Here is a 22,416-nt window from a genome sequence, read left to right as displayed (position 1 = left end):
TAACGCTCGGTGATAAGTGTCCAAAAAATGCCCGTCAATTTCCATTTTGTGGCTAAATGGGCAATATCTGGGCGTTATACGTCATTTCAGCGGTAAAATGGACGTTAAATGGGCATTAAGCATGCAAAAAAAGTGGAAAATCTAGCCCATACAATGCTTACAGCACAGTAGGTGCCCATTCGGACCATTGAGCCCGTGCTGGCTCTCTGCAAGAGCACTTCAGCTAGTCCCACTCCCCCACCCTTTCCCCGTACCCGTGCAAATATTTTTCCTTCAGGTATTTATCCAATTCCTTTTTGAAAGCCATGATTGGAGTCTGCATCCACCACCCTTTCCGGCAGAGAATTCCAGAACCTAACCACTCGCTGCGTAAAATGGTTTTCCTCATGTCGCCTTTGGATTTTTTGCCAATCACCTTAAATAGGTGTCCTCTGGGTCTCCATATTTCTGCCAGTTTCTCTCCATCTACTCTGTCCAGATCCCTCATGATTTTGAACACCTCTATCAAATCTCCTCTCAACCTTCTCTGCTCTAAGGAGAACCACCCCAGCTTCTCCAGTCTATCCACATAACTGAAGTCCCTCATCCCTGGAACCATTCTTGTAAATCTTAACAACACGCTCTTGAAGGTCTTCACATCCTTATCGTCATGACAGCACAAGGCTGACTATGTTGTCAAGTGAGTACTAATGAAAGATGTGCAAGCATCGAAAAAGACTTTATTAAAATGTAATTAAACTTCCTTCAGCAATCTTCTCTTCCACCCTACATAAAATTGAGTTCATCCAAAATTCAGCTGTCTGCATCCTTACTCGCACCAAGTGTCATTCATCCATCAGCCCTGTGTTCATTGATCTACACTGGCTCCCAGACCATCTAACGCCTTGATTTTAAAATGCTCATCTTGGTTTTCAAATTGCTCCATGTCCCGGCACCTCCCGACCTCTCTAATCTCCTACAACCCTCGGAGATCTCTCTGCTTCTCAACTTCTGGCCTCTCGCATAGCCCAGACTTTTAATCACTATTGGCAGCCGTGCCTTCAGCAGCCGAGGCCCTGAACTCTGGAATTCCCTCCCTAAATCTCCCCACAGCTTTAAGACTCTCCTTAAAACCTACCTCTTAGGCCAAGCTTTTGGTCACCTGTCCTAATATGTGGGTTGGCGTCAAATTTTGTTTTATAATGCTCCTGTGAAGCCCTTTGGGCGTTTTAGAATGTTAAAGATGCTATATAAATGCAAGTAGTTAAGTTACGTATGCTAAGTTACTTCAGGAGAAGCACATCTTTAATTTACCAGATCCGAGCTCCTCTTGAGCTTCTCCAGTATGCAGGAGGAAGATGCAAGAATTCCATGTCCTTTATACAGGTATAACTTTATTCAAAATAGAAACACATTATTTGGCATATTGTAGAGCTTTTAGCCTTCTGCCGATGATATCTTGCATTCGTTAGCCATCAATGGAATCTAGGTTTATTTTCACATTTCCTAATCTATGCTGTACCCTCTTATGGGGAAAGGGAGGGATCCAGCTCCCCTTCTGTGCATGGGGCCAGGGGGTACTCGCAAATCTAATCAATCCTGACCACACTCATTGCATTTTCGATAACCATCTCAGTACAGAAGACATTTGCCGCAATGCCCTTTTGAGCAGGGGATATGAGGCCTGAAATCACGCTCCCCACGGGCGCGGGTTTAGGTATGTGAAGCGCATGCGCCTGAACCAGGCACTTGCGATCTGTTAGATCGCACGCGGGTGGAAAGTTAGGCTATTTGCCCTGTGAATGATCTTCAAATTCTTATGCTGGTAAAAGCAGGCGTAAGGCAATAGAAAAATAATATATGAAAAACCCTGTCCATTAAGACGAGTTTATTTTAAGCCCTGTTAAAACGTATTTAAAAAAAAATACATTTTTGTATAAAATATTTAATTAAATTGCATTTTAATTAATTTTAAATATGTAATTAAAAAAAAGTTTTTTCAGTGCTTGTGTTTTTGGGGATATCCCCATTCATACTTATGGCAGCCCCATATATACGGAATAACCAAAAGTATGACTGGGGATCCCCCTACTCTGATAGGTTGGGCCAGCCTGCGTGATCCCAGTGATGCATACGAAACCCGTACGATCCTGGGATATAGGCCTCTACGCTGGCTTTCACGTAGAGCCCCAGGACCACAAGTCTCCGAACCACCGAGTACTTTCGCAGAAACAATTGGAGTCGGAAGCCTCCGACCGCAAATTCTGGGCCATTGAGTCTGGAGGAAAGAATCTCAGAAATTTACAGCACAGAAGGAGGCCATTTCGGCCCATCGTGTCTGTGGCAGAAAGGGAGAGAAAGCAAAAGAAAAAAATATATATAAACTAATACATCCTTACGAACAATCACGGCTTTTTAAAAGTCAGCCAGGCAAATCGCTTTAAGCAGTACACCCGTGATCTCTTTATTAATTAAGAAGCAGAATGCTATGACAGAAATACACTTTATTTACAGCCCGTGTGTGGCTACAGCTCAGTACCGACAATTCAATTTTGCACTGATTTTTGTTTGAATTATCCAGTAATTCAAAGTAAAAAAAAAAGTAATTAACAAAGCTAGAATTTATTGCTTAAAAAAATTTGAATTTGATCATTCAAATTAGTTGAATGAAGAGTAGATAATATATACTTTTCTAGACAATATTAGCACTTCCAGCACACATGAAATAGGTAACACTGCTGATCATATATTTTAAATGTTCTAACATTAAAAACCATTAAATATGTAAAGTATATCTTTTAAGATCTGCGATAGGTTCCCCCTCTCTGGAAGGTTAGTTGGAGCGCTCCTGAGGTCAGCCCGCTGCCAGCACTTTTACAAGGCTACATTGCCAATTAATCGCAGAGGGAAATGGCACATTCTAGTTTAAAGTTATAAATAAAAATCGGTTTCACAAAGCCCCCTCGGCAGCCTAGTTCACATTTTTATTGCGAATTATTTCACCACCCTCAATTTCAATTTGCTCGTACAACCACTTGCGGTCACAGCGACATTCCACGCCACATTTCTGGGAGCCACAGCTGAGGCAGGGGTAGAAACACCCCAGACAATCCACTTCCAGGCAGTCACACCGATCCAGCCCGCTAAAGATGAGGAGACCTTGACTGTCGTAAACTTTGCTTTTTATGGGCATCGTTTGCCTGCAGGAAGAAATAATTGTGAGTCCGAGCATTCAAGTACACGACAGATATAATGAAAAGTAACTCTATTACATAAACGTGAAGGTCATCCTATCCTGGACATTAGAAATACAGATTTGCATTTATATCGTGCCTTTCTGTCCCAATGCACTTTACAGCAACAACAACTTGTATTTATATAGCACCGTCCAACATCCCAAGGCGCTTCACAGGAGTGTTATAAGATTTAAAAGTTTGACACCGAGCCACCTAAGTAGAAATTAACGCTGGTGACCAAAAGCTTGGTCAAAGAGGTAGGTTTTAAGGAGCGTCTTAAAGAAGGAAAGAGAGGGAGAGAGGTTTAGGCAGCGAGTTCCAGAGCTTGGAGCAAATGAAGTACTTTATGAAATGTAGTCATTGTTGTAATGTAGGAAACGCGGCAGCCAATTTGCACACAGCAAGCTCCCACAAACAGCAATGTGATAGTGGCCAGATAATTTGTTTTTAGTGATGTTGATTGAGGGATAAATACATGAGGCACCTCTGACAGTATAGCACTCCCTCAGCACTGCACTGGAGTGTCAGCCTAGATTTGTGTTCGAGTCTCTGGAGTGGGACTTGAACCCACAACCCTCTGTCTCAGAGGCAAGAGTGCTACCCATGGAACTCATGAATAGAAAGTCCAGTATCCTGTACCCACTCACCCCTTCCCCTAATATTTATGTGGGACACTAAATTCCAGCCCAAGTTAACATCAAAGCATCTTGCGGAAAGGAGGAACACAATGCGCTGTGCAACAAACCCCCAATAATGCTCAGAAATACAGACAAGGAAGGCCATTCTGCCCATCTTAGCTCATTGGTACTGAATGAGCTACCTCCCCACACCATCACAGCATTTAACTGGCACCCGTGTGACCAGGGTTTCCACCGCCACTCGCCCACGTGGAAACCTATTCAGAGTCTGCAAAGTAGCTCTTCCTCGCATCAGTCCAAGCTTAGCCTTTAACCAGCGTAGACCAATGCTCCCTCGTTCCACTATCACGGCTCACCTTGACTGCGCAGGACATTTAACAGCTTATATAATTCCATGAAAGGTCCACAATCTTCATCCAAGGCTAAACAGTCCCAGAGACATCAGTCTCCCTCGTGACTCAATTCTCTGACAGTATATCGAGGCCAGTCTCATGCTGCTCTTCACCTCCAGGGGTTTAATAGTCCTTTGCATCTCGGAGACCAAAAATGGACACAGTACCCGAGGTGTAGTTTGACCAGAGCGCAACAGTTTCAGCAGGATATCCGAATAATCCTTTAATAATGGACGGGATGGCCATGAACCGAAAATCACTAGCCAACAAAACAGGTTCTTTCGAATTAGTACCAGCAACATAGCCCTTCTGACTTTCTCTTTCTTATTTTAAAGTTGGGGTAAGAGGGGGTAAAGGGAGAGAATACAAGTTGCAGGAATCCTTCTCCTGACCATTATCCAGTGACTCCTGTTGTAAGAAGAGGGCAGGATGAGCTGTGATGCCTTCCCCCACATTAGCAAAAGGTTAAAAAATTGACGTTTATTTACAGATTGAACTTGGACCTCTCTTTGCCGAATAAGGGATTTTGCCGGATAAAGAGAGGTCAGCCCGAGGTGGGGGGACGAAGTCGGTGCCACGGGCGGGTCAAGTGTCGGCACGGCCCCAGCAGGTTTCGGCGTGACCCTCCCGGCAAGTGTCGGCGGTGTTCTGCGCATGTGCCCCCGGCCACCAGAATCATGCCGGACGAGGGGTGGTGCCAGATAAGGGAGTCCCTGATAGGAGGTCCAACCTGTAGCATCTTTCACCACCACCGGACATCTCAAAGTGCATTATAGCCAATGGGTGGTATTTTTGAACTGTAGTCACTGTTATAACATGAGAAATGCAGCAGCCAATTTGCACACAGCAAGCTCCCACAAACAGCAATGTGATAATGACCAGATAATCTGTTTTTAGTGATGTTGATTGAGGGATAAATATTGGCCAGGACACCCGGGATAACTCCCCTGCTCCTCTTCAAAATAGTGCCATGGGATCTTTTACCTGAGAGAGCAGACAGTTTAATGGTTTACTGTCTCATCCGAAAGACGGCACTTCCGACAATGCAGCACTCTCTCAGTATTGCACTGGAGTGTCAGTCTAGATTTATGTCCTCAAGTCCCTGGAATGGGACTGGAACCAACAACCTTCTGACTCAGAGATGAGTGTGCTACCCACTGAGCCACAGCGGACACTGGTACCGGACAGTTACAGTGACAGGCACACCAACATTAGCGTCCTCAACCAGGCCAACATCCCCAGCATTGAAGCACTGACCATACTTGATCAGCTCCGCTGGATAGGCCACATAATTCACATGCCAAACACGAGATTCCCAAAGTAAGCGTTCTACTTGGAACTCCTTCACGGCAAACCAGCCAAAGGTGGGCAGCGGAAACGTTACAAGGACATCCTCAAAGCCTCCCTGATAAAGTGCAACATCCCCGCTGACACTTGGGAGTCCCTGGCCAAAGACCCCCCCTAAGTGGAGGAAGTGCATCCGGGAGGGCGCTGAGCACCTTGAGTCTCGTCGCCGAAAGCATGCAGAAATCGAGCGCAGGCAGCATAAAAAGCGTGCGGGAAACCAGTCCCACCCACCACTTCCCTCAATGACTATCTGTCCCACCTGTGACAGAGATTGTGGTTCTCGTATTGGACTGTTCAGCCACCTAAGAACTCATGTTAAGAGTGGAAGCAAGTCTTCCTCGATTCTGAGGGACTGCCCATGATGATGATACAGGATGGACATAAAAAGTAGGAAGAGAAAAATTAAAAAGCCAATAATTACTCAAATATTTAAGTTTCAGCTCTGCTTTGATTGTACTGCCTGACTAAACCAGATATGCCAAATATTAGCATAGACAATGCTGTAGATTTTAAGGATGTTTTGCTCATTTTGTCAGAAGTATTGCACTTGTATCATTGGTCCTAATGAACCCAAATCAAAACCTCAGTGCTTCATGACTTGGCTGCAGATTATTTTGTGCAATGCTAATCCATTACGGGGATCAAAAAAAGACTATTGTGAAAATTTTGAAAATACAAAAACGAAAGGACGTTCCAGCGAGATGAGATACAGTTCCTCAGCCAACAGGATAGTGTGTACCTGCTAACCACAGAAAGTCAATCTAAATAACTTGAAGCACATTTTGACTGCTAATAAAACTCAGTATATATTTCATTATTCATATCGCCCTGTCCTGTGACTTTGTACTTAATTATAATGAACACCCAGCTCAAGCTCGAGAATTAGCCGACTATATACATTACTCTGCAATGTGGTCTACTTTATTCTTACTAAACAACCTCCCTAATGCTCCCCCGAGGTCAAGCAATATATAAAATGTAGCATTAGATCCATTTAAGAGTGTTTGCGTTATGGGAGGAAAATCCTGAAGATGTTAAAATAATGTAAAATCAAAGTCTGGAATCATGAGAGAATGTTTTAGTCATCTTACAACAAATTCTAGGAAATAAATGTCTGACATTTTAAAAAGATTGATGAGTACTTTATTTCTACATTCATTTGTCTCATTAGTATTTGGGTATAGAATACAATAATTCAAAAATCAGCATGTTGTAACTGTGTCTGCTCTATGGAAAATCATTTTAATTAAGTACTGCTACAATTTTAATAAAGATGCACATGGCTTATGACAGTTTACCACCGTTAACTTTCAGAAAAGCGACAAACAATGGAATTATTATTTTTTCAGTTTGCTTTCAAATAAATTTTTGTACAAAATGATTATGTGCAGAGATGCAGTTGCCCTAATTCTGGTATTAATTCTTGGGATGTGGGCATCCTGGCAAGACTGGCATTTATTGCCCAGCCCCCATGCTGTGAAGGTGGTGGTGAGCCGTCTTCTTGAACCGCTGCAGTCAGTGTGGTGAAGGTGCTCCCACAGTGCTGTTCAGGACAGAGTTCCAGGATTTTGATCCAGCAACGATGAAGGAACGGCAATATATTTCCAAGTCAGGATGGTGTGTGGCTTGGAGATGGTAGTGTTCCCATGCACCTGCTGGACTTTGTCCTTCTAGGTGGTGGTCACGGGTTTAGGAGATGCTGCCAAAGAAATGACAGGTAACAGTGGCCTCGAGTGGAAAGGAGTTGAATTGAGCAGTACAAGACACTGATTCTGTGACAAGGGAGAATCACCTATTTGCCAAGGACAGTATTGAGCCAAAAGACAACCAAACTCTAACATGGCAAACCTATTCGACAGTTAATGTGTTTCCTACATTACAACAGTGACTACACTTCAAAAAGTACTTCATTAAGAAGTCCGGTAATCGTTAAAGGCGCTATATAAATGCAAGTCTTTCTTTCTTTGCATTGTCCTGCACAACAGCTGATCCAATGACACAAGATACTTTCTTTTTTTTGGAATTACATTTCAACCTTATGCATCAAGACTCCATCATGTCCTGACCATACATTATACGACACAATCTTTACCATCATTTCGATTGTATCTATAGTCAGCTGTACTGTCGCATACAATGAACTTTAAAGTTATTGATCACATCTCATTGTTGGTCAATGGGATCAGTTATGAAAATATTTGATAACATCTTATTAAACATAAGGACATAAGAATCAGGAGCAAGAGTAGGCCATTTGGCCCCTTCAGCCTTCTCCGACATTCATTAAGATCAGGGCTGATCTTCTGCCTCAAATCCACTTTCCCACCCAATCTCCATATCTCTTGATTGCCCTAGAGTCCAAAAATCTATTGTCTCCACCTTGAATATACTCAACGACTGAGCATCCACAGCCCTCTGGGGCAGAGAATTCCAAAGATTCACAACCCTCTGAGTGAAGCAATTTCTCCTCATCCTAGTCTGACCCCTTATCCCAAGACTGTGACACCTAGTTATAAATCCGCTATGCAAATGTAACCCTACTATTTAAGAAAGGAGAGAGAAAATGGGAAACTACAGACAGTTAGCCTGACATCAGTAGTTGGAAAAATGCTAGAATCTAGTATTAAGGACATAGTAACAGGGCACTGAGGAAAATAATAATAGGATTGGGCAGAGTCAACACGGATTTAAGAAAGGGAAATCGTTTCACAAATCTGTTATAATTTTTTGGAGATTGTAACTAGCAGAATAGGTGAGGTGTGGTGTATTTGGATTTTCAGAAGACATTCAATAAGGTGACACACAAAAGGTTATTTAACAACATTAGGGCTCATGGGATTGGGGGTAATATACTAGCATGGATTGAGGTTTGGTTAATGGACAGAAAAGAGAGTAGGAATAAACAGGCCATTTTCGGGTTAGCAGGCCATAAATAGTGCAGTACTGCAAGGATCAGTGCTTGAGCCTCAGCTATTCACAATCTATATCAATGATTTGGATGAGGGAACCAAATGCAATATATCCAAGTTTGCTGATGATACAAAACTAGGTGGGAATGTATGTTTTGAGGAAGTTGCAAATAAGCTTCAAGAAGATATAGACAGGCTAAGTGAGTGGGCAAGAACATGGCAAATGGAATATAATGTGGAGAAATATGAAGTTATCCACTTCGGGCGGCAAAGTTGAGGTCATAGATCAGCCATGATCTTATTGAATGGCGGAGCAGGCTCGAGGAGCTATAGGGCCTACTCCTGCTCCTAATTCTCATGTTCTTATGCACTGCAGGCAGAATAAAAATGACAGGCCAATGGGCAGATGAGATGTTGTGTGCTTCAGGTTGGTGCTGCTGGTTCCATAGATATTTTTAAAAGGAGGACCTGTTAATGCCTAACAAAGCAGCTGGAAACGGCTCATGCAGTCATGCTCAGTCACGGGTAATCAAGCTGAAGTCACAGCCCTGATGGGGTATGTGAAGGGGATCCCACAGGACATCCGATGAATGGTCTTTTTCTTTACAAAGTTTTTATAATTCTGTTGCTGTACAACACATTTTCCTCAACAATAGCATTGTTTTTCTATCGGTAACTGATGCTTTCTTTCAGAATTTAGGGACAGAGCTGTGTACTAACACTTGCAGTCCCCTCCCCTACCCTCAATACAGAAAAATACACTGCGTTAACTATCATTTATCCTTCTTCTGCTTAGGCAGTCCCCCGGTGTTGAGGATGACTTGGCTTCTACACTAATATTAGTTCTAAGGTGACTGATGAGTCCAATGTGGGATCTACAGGCCTTGTCACAGGTGGGGCAGACAGTGGTTGAAGGGATGGGTGGGTGGGGTGCCTGGTTTGTCGTATGTTCCTTCCGCAGTTTGTACTTGGCTTCCACGTGCTCCCGAGGGAGAAACTCAAAAGTGTTCGGTGCCTTCTCGGATGCTTCTCCTCCACTTTGTGCGGTCTTGGGCCAAGGATTCCCAAGAGTCGGTGGGAATGTTACATTTTTTTCAGGGAGGCTTTGAGAGTGTCCTTGAAGCTTTTTCTCTGCTCTCCTGGGGCTTGCCTGCCGTGACGAAGCTCGGAGTAGAGTGCTTGTTTCGGGAGTCAAGTATCGGGCATGCGGGCAACTTGGCCCGCCCATTGGAGCTGGTCGAGCATGGTCAATGCCTCGATGCTGGGGATGTTGGCCTGAGAGAGAACGCTGACGTTGGTGCGCCTATCCTGCCAATGAATTTGAAGGATTTTATCCAACTTAGTAAGCATTGGGTGAAATTTCAAAATCCATTCCCTTCCATCAACTCCATATATAACTGCGTAACAGGTGAAGGCCCAGGCCAAACCCACCATGGACTCAACGATTCACCTTTATTTCACAATATGTAAAAAGAAACCATTACAAACACCTTACCTGTCTGCATTAGATTGACTTGGCTGCTTCGTCTGTAGCTTTCGTTTCTCTCGCCGACTAGTTTCCGGTGTGAACTCTGTTATTTGACGGCCTGGATTAGCAAACTGCAATGACCTGAGTGCTTTGGTGGTTCGAGCCTATGGGAGATTTAAAACAAAAGCCACAGATATAGGTTACCTGCACAATGAAAGTTTGCATCCATACTTGCTTCGGCGAGTTGGGACATAGTAAATAACCGGAACATGTTCCAGAATGAATGGGTTGGTTGTGCCCCATCAATTAGCACAAGTATCTAATCTAGCACCTCTTCTCCCAGCCCCCCAGCCGAAGTATCTTTTCATCTTCCTCCAATGTACACCACCCAGTATCACACACCACTCCCCCAGCCAGGAGCAGACAGCAGTCCTTTTTTTAAACTTCTGCCAACCAGCTGGGAAGAGGTGCCTGATCTCAGTTAGTGGTGACTCCCGACTCTTTGATTTGCCTGGTCTCTATTCTTCTTGTTTAGGCAGTTTGAATGATATCAGGGGCGTACAGCGGTCTGGGAAATTAAATGCAAACCAGGTTCCTAACACTATCCCAATTCAATGTAGAGACTGGCTTGAGAAAAAACTGTTATTTGCATAATTCATAGTCCAAACCCTGACATTATCCTAGCTGTACCCTTACGTTTACACAGTCCATGTGCTGCAAGATTGACTCCACTATTTTGAAACATGATAGACATCACTTATTATATTAAATGTCAATATAGGTCGAGATTGCAAAACTAACTCCAAAGAGAAAACATGCATTAAAAAATTGAGTGCAGTCGCTTGCTCTTCCGCCTTTATGAAACTCCAAGGGTCATTTCTTCAGTTTAAGTGGCTAGTTCATCGGGTAGCATTGGATTTTACGACATCATTTTCCTCCTTTCGAAAAATATTAGAGCCAGGAAAATTAATTCTCAAATTGACACAAATCAGAGGTTGCACTTTCCCAGTGTGAATACCACCAGTGCATGGCATGGCACCAAAGTCCAAATCTAATCTCGGGGGATGGGGGGTCACCTGGCTGCAGCTTTGCTCTTTAGGACATCGGAGCCCCCCAACTGGTGCCTTTTACACACTCCCAAAGAATGTTACAGCACAGGTGGAGACAATTCTGCTCACAGTGGCAGCTTTCAAACAACTAGCCACTTTAGGCCCATTCCCGCGTAAAATTTCTGTTGTTCAAATATTTACTTATTTCCCTTTTGAATGCTATGATGCATTCTGCTTCTATCACAGTTTCTGGTGGAGCATTCCATGTCCTAACAACCTGCTCTGCATGTATATACCCCCTAATCTCTCCCTTCATTGTTTTGGTGCCAATCTTAAGTGTAAGCCCTCTACCTACCAACTTACCAATCAGCAAAAAGTGTCTCCCAATAACCTTATCAGACCCTCACATCATTCTGGAGACCTCCATCAGATCTTCTCTTAACCTTTTCTGCTTCAGGGCCCAGTTTCTCAAACACCTCGTCCCTTAGTAAATCCACTCTCGGTGCCCTTTCCATGGCCTTGATGTCCACTATTCTACACAGGAAACTTAGGAAAAAATATCCCAGGAATAAACTCCAGACAAATTACCAGTGAAGCTGCAACACTGAGAAATGAAACACAGACCACATGTCCAGAAAGACTGGTCGTGTGCTATCAAAAGGCTACAATGAATTGCCAGGCACCGTCTGAACCTCTGAGGTAGTGCTCAACTCTTCTCAGTTATGCTCTTCTTCACATAGTCAAACGATAGCACAGAACATTCTGTTGGATTGTGCGCTAACCCACAGAAAGATGCAGCATGCACTTCCCAGTTCTTGTCACAATTTGTCAATTTTCAGATCAATCTCAAATTCAAGGTCAACTTACCAGCAACTCCTGGATACTTGGGTTGATTTAGAAGCGATGCCATCAGTAAATGGATTACTGCAATAATTTAAATAGTTAAAAAAAAGCGTTTAAGACAAATCCGGTTAAAATAATTTGAGAAATTTAAAACAGGGACAGTGCTTCAATTTTGCCATAAACTTTAAAAAAACAGCCAAGAACAGGGACAGTCAGTGCAACTTCACAATCAACGCTACAACTTTCACTAACACTTTCTAAACATTATTTCCACATAACTTAGAGTATGCAGTCAAGTGAGTATAAACATTAAAAGTGCAATTATATTTCAATACATTCATGTTTTCACTTTGGTGAGAATGCAATTTCGTTCTCCTCCTCCTCAATGTCATTCAAAAAAAGGTTAATTTGTCAGACATACAAGTTCTCATGGTTCATTCATAACCAGAGTTGTGCCTGGATGAAAACTCTTAATAAAAGCCTGTTTAAAATCTGAGTATTATCAGAAAATCTTGCATCCGTGCACACTTTCTGTTGACCTTTTCCACGATTAATCCCTATGCCCACATTTAGAATGGAAGGCAACTGCGTTGTCAACAGTGGATCTGCTACTGCCACCGTGTTGACAATATTGCTTTCTAGCCCTAGCCACCAACTGCTAACCTTAACCCCAACATCAGCCCCCAACTACTGACCCAAACTTCTAATTCCGCAGCACTATCAACCCCTAACCAAACCCCAATGCTAAACTCTAAATCGCATGGGCGAGGAGCTCATTGTACAATGTATAGTGTCAGCTGTGGCTCAATGCGCTCGCGCCTCCGAGATAGAAAGTTGTGGGTTCAGTTCCCACTCCAGAGACTTGAACACATAAATCTAGGCTGACACTCCAGTGCAGTGCTGAGGGAGTGCTGTACTGTCGGAGGTGCCGTCTTTCGGATGAGACATTAAACCGAGGCGTTGTCTGCTCTCCCAGGTGGAAGTAACAGATCCCACGGCTCTATTTCGAAGAAGAGCAGGGGAATTATCCCCGGTGTCTTCAATCAACAGAACAAAAAAACATGATCTGGTCATTATCACATTGCTGTGTGTGGGAGCTTGCTGTGCTCAAATTGGCTGCCACGTTTCCCACATTACAACAGTGACTACACTCCAAAAGTACTTCATTGGCTGAAAGTACTTTGAGACGTCCGGTGGTCATGAAAGGCGCTATATAAATCCAAGTCTTTCTTTCTCATTGACATCTTTGTCACTCAGATCAAGATCACTGGGGCAGCTGCCACACCCCAGCCTTCCCTCTGCCCACCCAGCCAAGCTTCTCGCAAGGTTCCCCCCGCCCTAGCCCTGAAGTCGGATCTTTCTCTAGTTTCTCTCCTACACTCCTCATGGCATCTCCAGCTCATCTTGTCCACAAGACCCGCCTCCTGCTCTCTTTCTCTTGATCATTTTCCCACAAAAACTGTAGACGGCCCTACATCCCTTCCTGACTCCTATGTTAGCTGCTTTTGGAAACAGTTCCCTCTCCCTTTCAAACCTGCCACCATCATCCCTTCCTCAAAAGAAACTTCCCCTCTCTGCCCTTGCAAACTACCGCCCCATCTGCAATTTCGCTCTCCTCTCCAAAGTCCTTGAACGTGTTGTCACCACACAAATCCGTGCCCATTTTATGCACAACTACACCTTTGAACCTCTCCGATCAGGTCTCTGCCCGTGCCACAATCGAAGTAACAAACAACATCCTTTGACTGTAACCATGGAACACTATCACTTCTCATCTTTCTCAAGCTCTCCCCAGCCTTATGACATGGTTAACCACACCACCCTTCACCAACGCCTCACTATTGTCTAGCAGAGTGAACTGCCCTCGTCTGGTTGCACTTCTGCCTATCCAGTCATAGACAGTGAATCGCCTGCAAGAGCTTCTCTTCCAGCCCCCCCAGTTACCTCTGGAGTTGTCCCATAGCCCCCAAGGATCTATATTTGAGTATCCTAGCTCACATGCCCCATTCACCCATCACCTCTGAGCTCACTGACCTACATTAGCCCCCAGTCCACCAATGCCTTGATTTCATAATTCTCATCCAAGTGTTCAAATCCTTCCATGATCTCGCTTCTCCCAATCTCTGTAACCTTTTTAGGCCTACAATCCTCCAAGGCCTCTGCGTTCCACCAGCTCTGGCCTCTTCTACATCCCCCGCTGGCGGCCGTGCCTTCAGCCACCAAGGTCCCAAGCTCTGGCATTCCCTCCCTAAACCTCTCCACCATTGAGTTCGGGATCGGCGAGAGGCGTGCCAGTGCAGCTGCAGGGAAAAGGCAAAGAAAGAAACAAAGGTGACGTCACAGCCGAGGGGGTAAGTGATTGGCTGGTGATTGGTGAGTAGTTTTTCTTTTTCTTCTTATATTAGTCAGTAACTTTTAACATTGTTGTTGCCAATCTAAGTGTATCTAAGGGTTCAGTCATGGCAGGAGAGCTCGGTCGGGTGTTATGCTCCTCCTGTACCATGTGGGAACTCAGGGACGCTTCCGGTGTCCCTGACGACTACGTGTGCGGGAAGTGTATCCACCTCAAGCTCCTGACGGTCCGCGTTACGGAATTGGAGCTGAGGGTGGATTCACTCTGGAGCATCCACGATGCTGAGAATGACGTGAGTATCACGTGTAGTGAGTTGGTCTTACCGCAGGGAAAGGGTCCACAGCCAGATAGGGAATGGAAGACCAGCAGGAAGAGTAGTGCAAGGAAGGTAGTACAGGGGTCCCCTGTGGTCATCCCCCTGCAAAACAGATACACCGTTTTGAGTACTGTTAAGGGGAATGACTCATCAGGGGAGGGCAGCAGCAGCCAAGTTCATGGCACCGTGGCTGGCTCTGCTGCACAGGAGGGCAAGAAAAAGAGTGGGAGAGCAATAGTGATAGGGGATTCAATGGTGAGGGGAATAGATAGGCGTTTCTGCGGCCGCGACCGAGACTCCAGGATGGTATGTTGCCTCCCTGGTGCAAGGGTCAAGGATGTCTCGGAGCGGGTGCAGGACATTCTGAAATGGGAGGGAGAACAGCCAGTTGTCGTGGTGCACATTGGTACCAACGACATAGGTAAAAAAAGGGATGAGGTCCTACGAAATGAATTTAAGGAGCTAGGAGCTAAATTAAAAAGTAGGACCTCAAAAGTAGTAATCTCGGGATTGCTACCAGTGCCACGTGATAGTCAGAGTAGGAATCGCAGGATAGCGCAGATGAATACGTGGCTTGAGCAGTGGTGCAGCAGGGAGGGATTCAAATTCCTGGGGCATTGGGACTGGTTCTGGGGGAGGTGGGACCAGTACAAACCGGACGGTCTGCACCTGGGCAGGACTGGAACCAATGTCCTAGGGGGAGTGTTTGCTAGTGCTGTTGGGGAGGATTTAAACTAATATGGCAGGGGGATGGGAACCTATGCAGGGAGACAGAGGGAAACAAAAAGGAGGCAAAAGCAAAAGACAGAAAGGAGATGAGGAAAAGTGGAGGGCAGAGAAACCCAAGGCAAAGAACAAAAAGGACCACTGTACAGCAAAATTCTAAAAGGACAAAGGGTGTTAAAAAAACAAGCCTGAAGGCTTTGTGTCTTAATGCAAGGAGTATCCGCAATAAGGTGGATGAATTAATTGTGCAAATAGATGTTAACAAATATGATGTGATTGGGATTACGGAGACATGGCTCCAGGATGATCAGGGCTGGGAACTCAACATTCAGGGGTATTCAACATTCAGGAAGGATAGAATAAAAGGAAAAGGAGGTGGGGTAGCATTGCTGGTTAAAGAGGAGATTAATGCAATAGTTAGGAAAGACATTAGCTTGGATGATGTGGAATCTATATGGGTAGAGCTGCAGAACACCAAAGGGCAAAAAACGTTGGTAGGAGTTGTGTACAGACCTCCAAACAGTAATAGGGATGTTGGGGAGGGCATCAAACAGGAAATTAGGGGTACATGCAATAAAGGTGTAGCAGTTATAATGGGTGACGTTAATATGCACATAGATTGGGCTAGCCAAACTGGAAGCAATACGATGGAGGAGGATTTCCTGGAGTGCATAACGGATGGTTTTCTAGACCAATATGTTGAGGAACCAACTAGGGGGGAGGCCATCTTAGACTGGGTGTTGTGTAATGAGAGAGGATTAATTAGCAATCTCATTGTGCGAGGCCCCTTGGGGAAGAGTGACCATAATATGGTGGAATTCTGCATTAGGATGGAGAATGAAACAGTAAATTCAAAGACCATGGTCCAGAACTTAAAGAAGGGTAACTTTGAAGGTATGAGGCGTGAATTGGCTAGGATAGATTGGCGAATGATACTTAGGGGGTTGACTGTGGATGGGCAATGGCAGACATTTAGAGACCGCATGGATGAATTACAACAATTGTACATTCCTGTCTGGCGTAAAAATAAAAAATGGAAGGTGGCTCAACCGTGGCTATCAAGGGAAATCAGGGATAGTATTAAAGCCAAGGAAGTGGCATACAAATTGGCCAGAAATAGCAGCGAACCTGGGGACTGGGAGAAATTTAGAACTCAGCAGAGGAGGACAAAGGGTTTGATTAGGGCAGGGAAAATGGAGTACAAGAAGAAGCTTGCAGGGAACATTAAGGCGGATTGCAAAAGTTTCTATAGGTATGTAAAGAGAAAAAGGTTGGTAAAGACAAACGTAGGTCCCCTGCAGTCAGAATCAGGGGAAGTCATAACGGGGAACAAAGAAATGGCAGACCAATTGAACAAGTACTTTGGTTCGGTATTCACTAAGGAGGATACAAACAACCTTCCGGATATAAAAGGGGTCAGAGGGTCTAGTAAGGAGGGGGAACTGAGGGAAATCTTTATTAGTCGGGAAATTGTGTTGGGGAAATTGATGGGATTAAAGGCCGATAAATCGCCAGGGCCTGATAGACTGCATCCCAGAGTACTTAAGGAGGTGGCCTTGGAAATAGCGGATGCATTTGACAGTCATTTTCCAACATTCCATTGACTCTGGATCAGTTCCTATGGAGTGGAGGGTAGCCAATGTAACCCCACTTTTTAAAAAAGGAGGGAGAGAGAAAACAGGGAATTATAGCCTGACCTCAGTAGTGGGTAAAATGATGGAATCAATTATTAAGGATGTCATAGCAGCGCATTTGGAAAGAGGTGACATGATAGGTCCAAGTCAGCATGGATTTGTGAAGGGGAAATCATGCTTGACAAATCTTCTGGAATTTTTTGAGGATGTTTCCAGTAAAGTGGACAAAGGAGAACCAGTTGATGTGGTATATTTGGACTTTCAGAAGGCTTTCGACAAGGTCCCACACAAGAGATTAATGTGCAAAGTTAAAGCACATGGGATTGGGGGTAGTGTGCTGACGTGGATTGAGAACTGGTTGTCAGACAGGAAGCAAAGAGTAGGAGTAAACGGGTACTTTTCAGAATGGCAGGCAGTGACTAGTGGGGTGCTGCAAGGTTCTGTGCTGGGGCCCCAGCTGTTTACATTGTACATTAATGATTTAGACGAGGGGATTAAATGCAGTATCTCCAAATTTGCGGATGACACTAAGTTGGGTGGCAGTGTGAGCTGCGAGGAGGATGCTATTAGGCTGCAGAGTGACTTGGATAGGTTAGGTGAGTGGGCAAATGCATGGCAGATGAAGTATAATGTGGATAAATGTGAGGTTATCCACTTTGGTGGTAAAAACAGAGAGACAGACTATTATCTGAATGGTGACAGATTAGGAAAAGGGAAGGTGCAACGAGACCTGGGTGTCATGGTACATCAGTCATTGAAGGTTAGCATGCAGGTACAGCAGGCGGTTAAGAAAGCAAATGGTATGTTGACCTTCATAGCGAGGGGATTTGAATACAGGGGCAGGGAGGTGTTGCTACAGTTGTACAGGGCCTTGGTGAGGCCACACCTGGAGTATTGTGTACAGTTTTGGTCTCCTAACTTGAGGAAGGACATTCTTGCTATTGAGGGAGTGCAGCGAAGATTCACCAGACTGATTCCCGGGATGGCGGGATTGACCTATCAAGAAAGACTGGATCAACTGGGCTTGTATTCACTGGAGTTCAGAAGAATGAGAGGGGACCTCATGGAAACGTTTAAAATTCTGACGGGTTTAGACAGGTTAGATGCAGGAAGAATGTTCCCAATGTTGGGGAAGTCCAGAACCAGGGGTCACAGTCTGAGGATAAGGGGTAAGCCATTTAGGACCAAGATGAGGAGAAACTTCTTCACCCAGAGAGTGGTGAACCTGTGGAATTCTCTACCACAGAAAGTAGTTGAGGCCAATTCACTAAATATATTCAAAAGGGAGTTAGATGAAGTCCTTACTACTCGGGGGATCAAGGGTTATGGCGAGAAAGCAGGAAGGGGGTACTGAAGTTTCATGTTCAGCCATAAACTCATTGAATGGCGGTGCAGGCTAGAAGGGCTGAATGGCCTGCTCCTGCACCTATTTTCTATGTTTCTATGTTTATGCCACATCCCAAGACCTACCTCTTTGATCAAGCTTTTAGTCATCTGTTTTAATATTTCCTTCTCTGGCTCAGTGTCTTATTGTGCTCCTGTGAAGTAGCTCTAGACTGTTTACTCGGTTGAAGGTGCTACATAAATGCAGGTTGTTGTTGTTGTTGTGAATAGCGTGATGCGGGGGCTGAGTGCGGTGTCAATAGTCACTGGGATACCATCATCGAGGCAAGTCGGTCGCGTTGTCAATAGTCACTCTATCTTGCAATTCAGAAATTGGAAACTTACATCAACTTGTTACACTGTAATTATAGCCCCAGCAACAAAGGATTAATTACAGTATGATAAGTTTACAGTCAATTTTCATGATAAATGTGGACATGGGAATTCATAACGGCAATAAGGACAGAATGTATGGCTCCAAAACGCAAAGTTACATCTGCAGCCCCAGGGCCACTTATCTCCCGCTTTACCTGTAAACAACACCAGAGCAGGTAGGCTGCTGGCAGTGAAAAAAATTGCAAAAATAAGTAGCGTTTCAATAAACGCAAACCAGCTTGAATACGGCACAAATCACTTTATTTGAGCCTATTATGGGTGGGTGAGTCCAGTGTGGGGTGGGGAAAGGAGTAGAAGGGGGGCAGGATCCACGGGAAGGGGGCTGGGCCTGGATCCCCGGGGGGAGGGGCCTGGGTCCCCCCGAGGGAGGGGATCCCGGGGGGGAGGGGGCAGGGCCTGAATCCCCGGGGTGAGGGATCCCGGGGGGTGGGGGCGGGACCTGGGTCCCCCCGAGTGAGGGGGTGGGGCCTGAATCCCCGGGGGAGAAAGAGAGAGCCTGGATCCGGGGGGGGGGGGAAAGAGGAGAGCGCGCCTGGATCCGGGGGAGGGGGGGGGTAGAGCCTGCATCCCCCCCCGGGGGAGGGAGTAGAGCCTGGATCCCCCCCGGGGGAGGGAGTAGAGCCTGGATCCCCCTCGGGGGAGGGAGTAGAGCCTGGATCCCCCTCGGGGGAGGGAGTAGAGCCTGGATTCCCCCCCCGGGGAGGGAGTAGAGCCTGGATTCCCCCCCCGGGGAGGGAGTAGAGCCTGGATCCCCCCCGGGGGAGAGAGTAGAGCCTGGATCCCCCCCGGGGGAGGGAGCAGAGCCTGGATCCCCCCCGGGGGAGGGAGTAGAGCCTGGATCCCCCCGGGGGAGGGAGTAGAGCCTGGATTCCCCCCCGGGGGAGGGAGTAGAGCCTGGATCCCCCCCCCCGGGGGAGGGAGTAGAGCCTGGATTCCCCCCCGGGGGAGGGAGTAGAGCCTGGATCCCCCTCCGGGGGAGGGAGTAGAGCCTGGATCCCCCCCCAGGGGAGGGAGTAGAGCCTGGATCCCCCCCCGGGGGAGGGAGTAGAGCCTGGATCCCCCTCCGGGGGAGGGAGTAGAGCCTGGATCCCCCCCCAGGGGAGGGAGTAGAGCCTGGATCCCCCCCGGGGGAGGGAGTAGAACCTGGATTGCCCCCCGGGGGAGGGAGTAGAGCCTGGATCCTCCCCGGGGGAGGAGTAGAGCCTGGATCCCCCCCCAGGGGAGGGAGTAGAGCCTGGATCCCCCCCCAGGGGAGGGAGTAGAGCCTGGATCCCCCTCCGGGGGAGGGAGTAGAGCCTGGATCCCCCCCCAGGGGAGGGAGTAGAGCCTGGATCCCCCCCGGGGGAGGGAGTAGAACCTGGATTGCCCCCCGGGGGAGGGAGTAGAGCCTGGATCCTCCCCGGGGGAGGAGTAGAGCCTGGATCCCTCCCGGGGGAAGGAGGAGCCTGGATCCCCCCTCCCCCCCGGGGGAGGGAGGAGCTTGGATCATTCCCCCCTCCCGGGGGGCCTGGATCCCCGGGGTGCGGAGTCAAATCCGGGGATGGATTTGGGTCCCGGCACGGATCGGGAGCCCCGGTGCTGAGATCCCACTCCGGGTTTTCCACCTGCCCCTGCCTGGCCGCTTCAGGAGAGCGGGGGAAGCGGGGTATTCTTCACCTTTTCGCCGGGGCCACCGCGGCGCTCTGTCGCCGGGCTCGCTGTCAGCGCTGTGGGCCGGCGGCCCTTCTCCCTCCCGCCCTCCGTGCCCGGCCCATCAACGGCCGCCCGCTCACCTGTTTCATTTCCCCCTTCAGTTTCCGCATTTTCCGGACCCCGAGCGACGGTTGGGCGACACACACGCGCCGCGGCGCCTGCGTTCCCCGACCCGCCACCGCTCCAGCGCCCGAACGTCAACGGCCGCCTCCGGGGGGCGGGAACCTGCGGCACAATCAACCAATCGCCTCGCAGAAGGGACGTCATCCTCCATCACCGATTGGTCCGCCCCGTTGTCAATCCGTCTTGCACCGACGTGTTGGTGATGACCGCCAGACGTCAGCGTACGCAGCTAGCCGGGAGGCGGGGTTAAACACTGATCGACAGTAGGCAAGTCCAATGGTACTGCAGAGTAGGTGGGAGCATTAATCGATGATTGGTGCACGCCACGATGCATCCGCCCTTGAGTGAGGAGGCGGATCAAGCAATGATCGACAGTAGAACGGACCAGTAGCGTTTGAGACTGACGGTGCGCCTCATCCAATCGGAGCTGGCGGCGCTACAGGGAAGGAGGGCAGCTTTCCGGCTCAATGTCCCGCATGCTGCGATTGAGTGGACAGCAGAACGGCGGTAAATCTCAGCAGCCAAAGGATGAGATTGCAGAGGGAGCGCTGTCAGTCGTTCCTGTCTCTCCTTTCATTTCCCTCACCCCGAGCGACCATTGGGAGCCACTCGTCAACCGCCACCGCTCGAGCGCCGGAACAGCGGGGGTGGGGCATTCATTGGTGATGGACAGGGAAATAGACCAATGACATTTGAGAGATGGGAGTACTCATCGACGATTGACAGGGGAATGGGCCAGTAGTATTTCAGGGGTGGGAGCATTGATGATTGACAGGGGAATTAACCAATTTTGTTTCGGGGCGGAACATTCATCAGTGATGACAGGAGAATAGACCAATAGTGTTTCAGGGAATGGGAGTATTGATAAATGATTGACAGCAGAGTGGATCAATAGCAGTGCAGGTTGATGGGGTATTGAAATGTCTTTCATCCAATCGGTGTGAAAGGGAATGTGCGGGGCTGAATCAATCGATTGAGGAGAGAAAGCCACTTAAAGAGCGAATAGTTATAATAGAGGATTATTAGCTGCTGAGAGACTGACAGCAGAGAATGACTCAATCGCTTCTCGGCCTTTTGGCTAAGATCATGCGTAACTGACCTGACAGGGGAGTAACCATGACCCCAAAGTGGTTCTCCCTGGATCAGGAAGGTGGTTCTCCTATGCTTTTTGGAAATAGGAAACAGGAATAGGAATGGTGCAGTGGCTCTCGGCCTTTTGGCTAAGAGTTGGCGCAGAGTGATCCTTGATGTGTGCAAGGTGACCTCTGGCGTTTGTGATTTGACAAAGAATTGGAAAGATTGGCTACGAATTAAAAAAAAACACAGCCAATCAGCGTCAACTAATAATGAAAGGGCGTGGTGAAGTGGATGACGCTGGGGTCATGGGGAGGGTGGCCTCGCCCCGGCTATGTGTTGGAAGAAGCCATTCAGCCCCTCTAGCCTGTTCTGCCATTTAATCAGATCATGACTGAGTAACTCCATTTGACCCACCTTTCCCTCCATGTCCTCGCCCAACAAAAATCTATTCATCTCAGCCCTGAAAGCTCCAACTGAACCCCGAGGGAGTGCCGCAATGTCGGAGGTGCCGTCTTTCGGATGAGGCATTAAACCAAGGCCTCATCTGCCCTTTCAGGTGAACGTAAAATATCCCGCGTAATTATTTCGAAGAAGAGCAGGGGAGTGTTCCCCAGTGAATATTATTCCTCAACCAACATCACTTAAAAAACATTATCTGGTCGTTATTACATTGCTGTTTGTGGGAGCTTGCTGTGCACATATTGGTAGCCATGATTTCCTACATTACAGCAGTGACCACACTTCAAAAGTACTTCATTGGCTGTGACGTGCTTTGGGACATCCCGAAGCTGTGGAAGACTATGTACAAGTCTTTTCTGTATCATCTCAGAATCTTTCATAATTTTGAAAACTTCT

The 22,416-nt window shown here is 46.9% G+C and overlaps 1 protein-coding gene across 1 annotated transcript; it reads right to left on the bottom strand.

The window, feature by feature from the left end:
• Positions 1-1,355: 1,355 nt before the first annotated feature.
• LOC139280045 (ARL14 effector protein-like) lies at positions 1,356-21,072 on the bottom strand. The gene is made up of 3 exons (XM_070899502.1): positions 20,442-21,072; positions 9,997-10,133; positions 1,356-3,179 (listed from the first exon to the last, which is right to left on the bottom strand). Exons 1-3 carry the CDS (start codon positions 20,469-20,471, stop codon positions 2,951-2,953), a joined length of 396 nt encoding a protein of 131 aa, XP_070755603.1. The 5' UTR covers positions 20,472-21,072; the 3' UTR covers positions 1,356-2,950.
• Between the last annotated feature and the right edge of the window lie 1,344 nt (positions 21,073-22,416).

This window comes from Pristiophorus japonicus, chromosome 14 (assembly GCF_044704955.1).
Source record: "Pristiophorus japonicus isolate sPriJap1 chromosome 14, sPriJap1.hap1, whole genome shotgun sequence".
Classification (NCBI taxonomy): Eukaryota; Metazoa; Chordata; class Chondrichthyes; family Pristiophoridae; genus Pristiophorus; species Pristiophorus japonicus.
The sequence above is the reverse complement of the archived record's forward strand: the minus strand, read 5'-3'. Positions and strand labels throughout refer to the sequence as shown.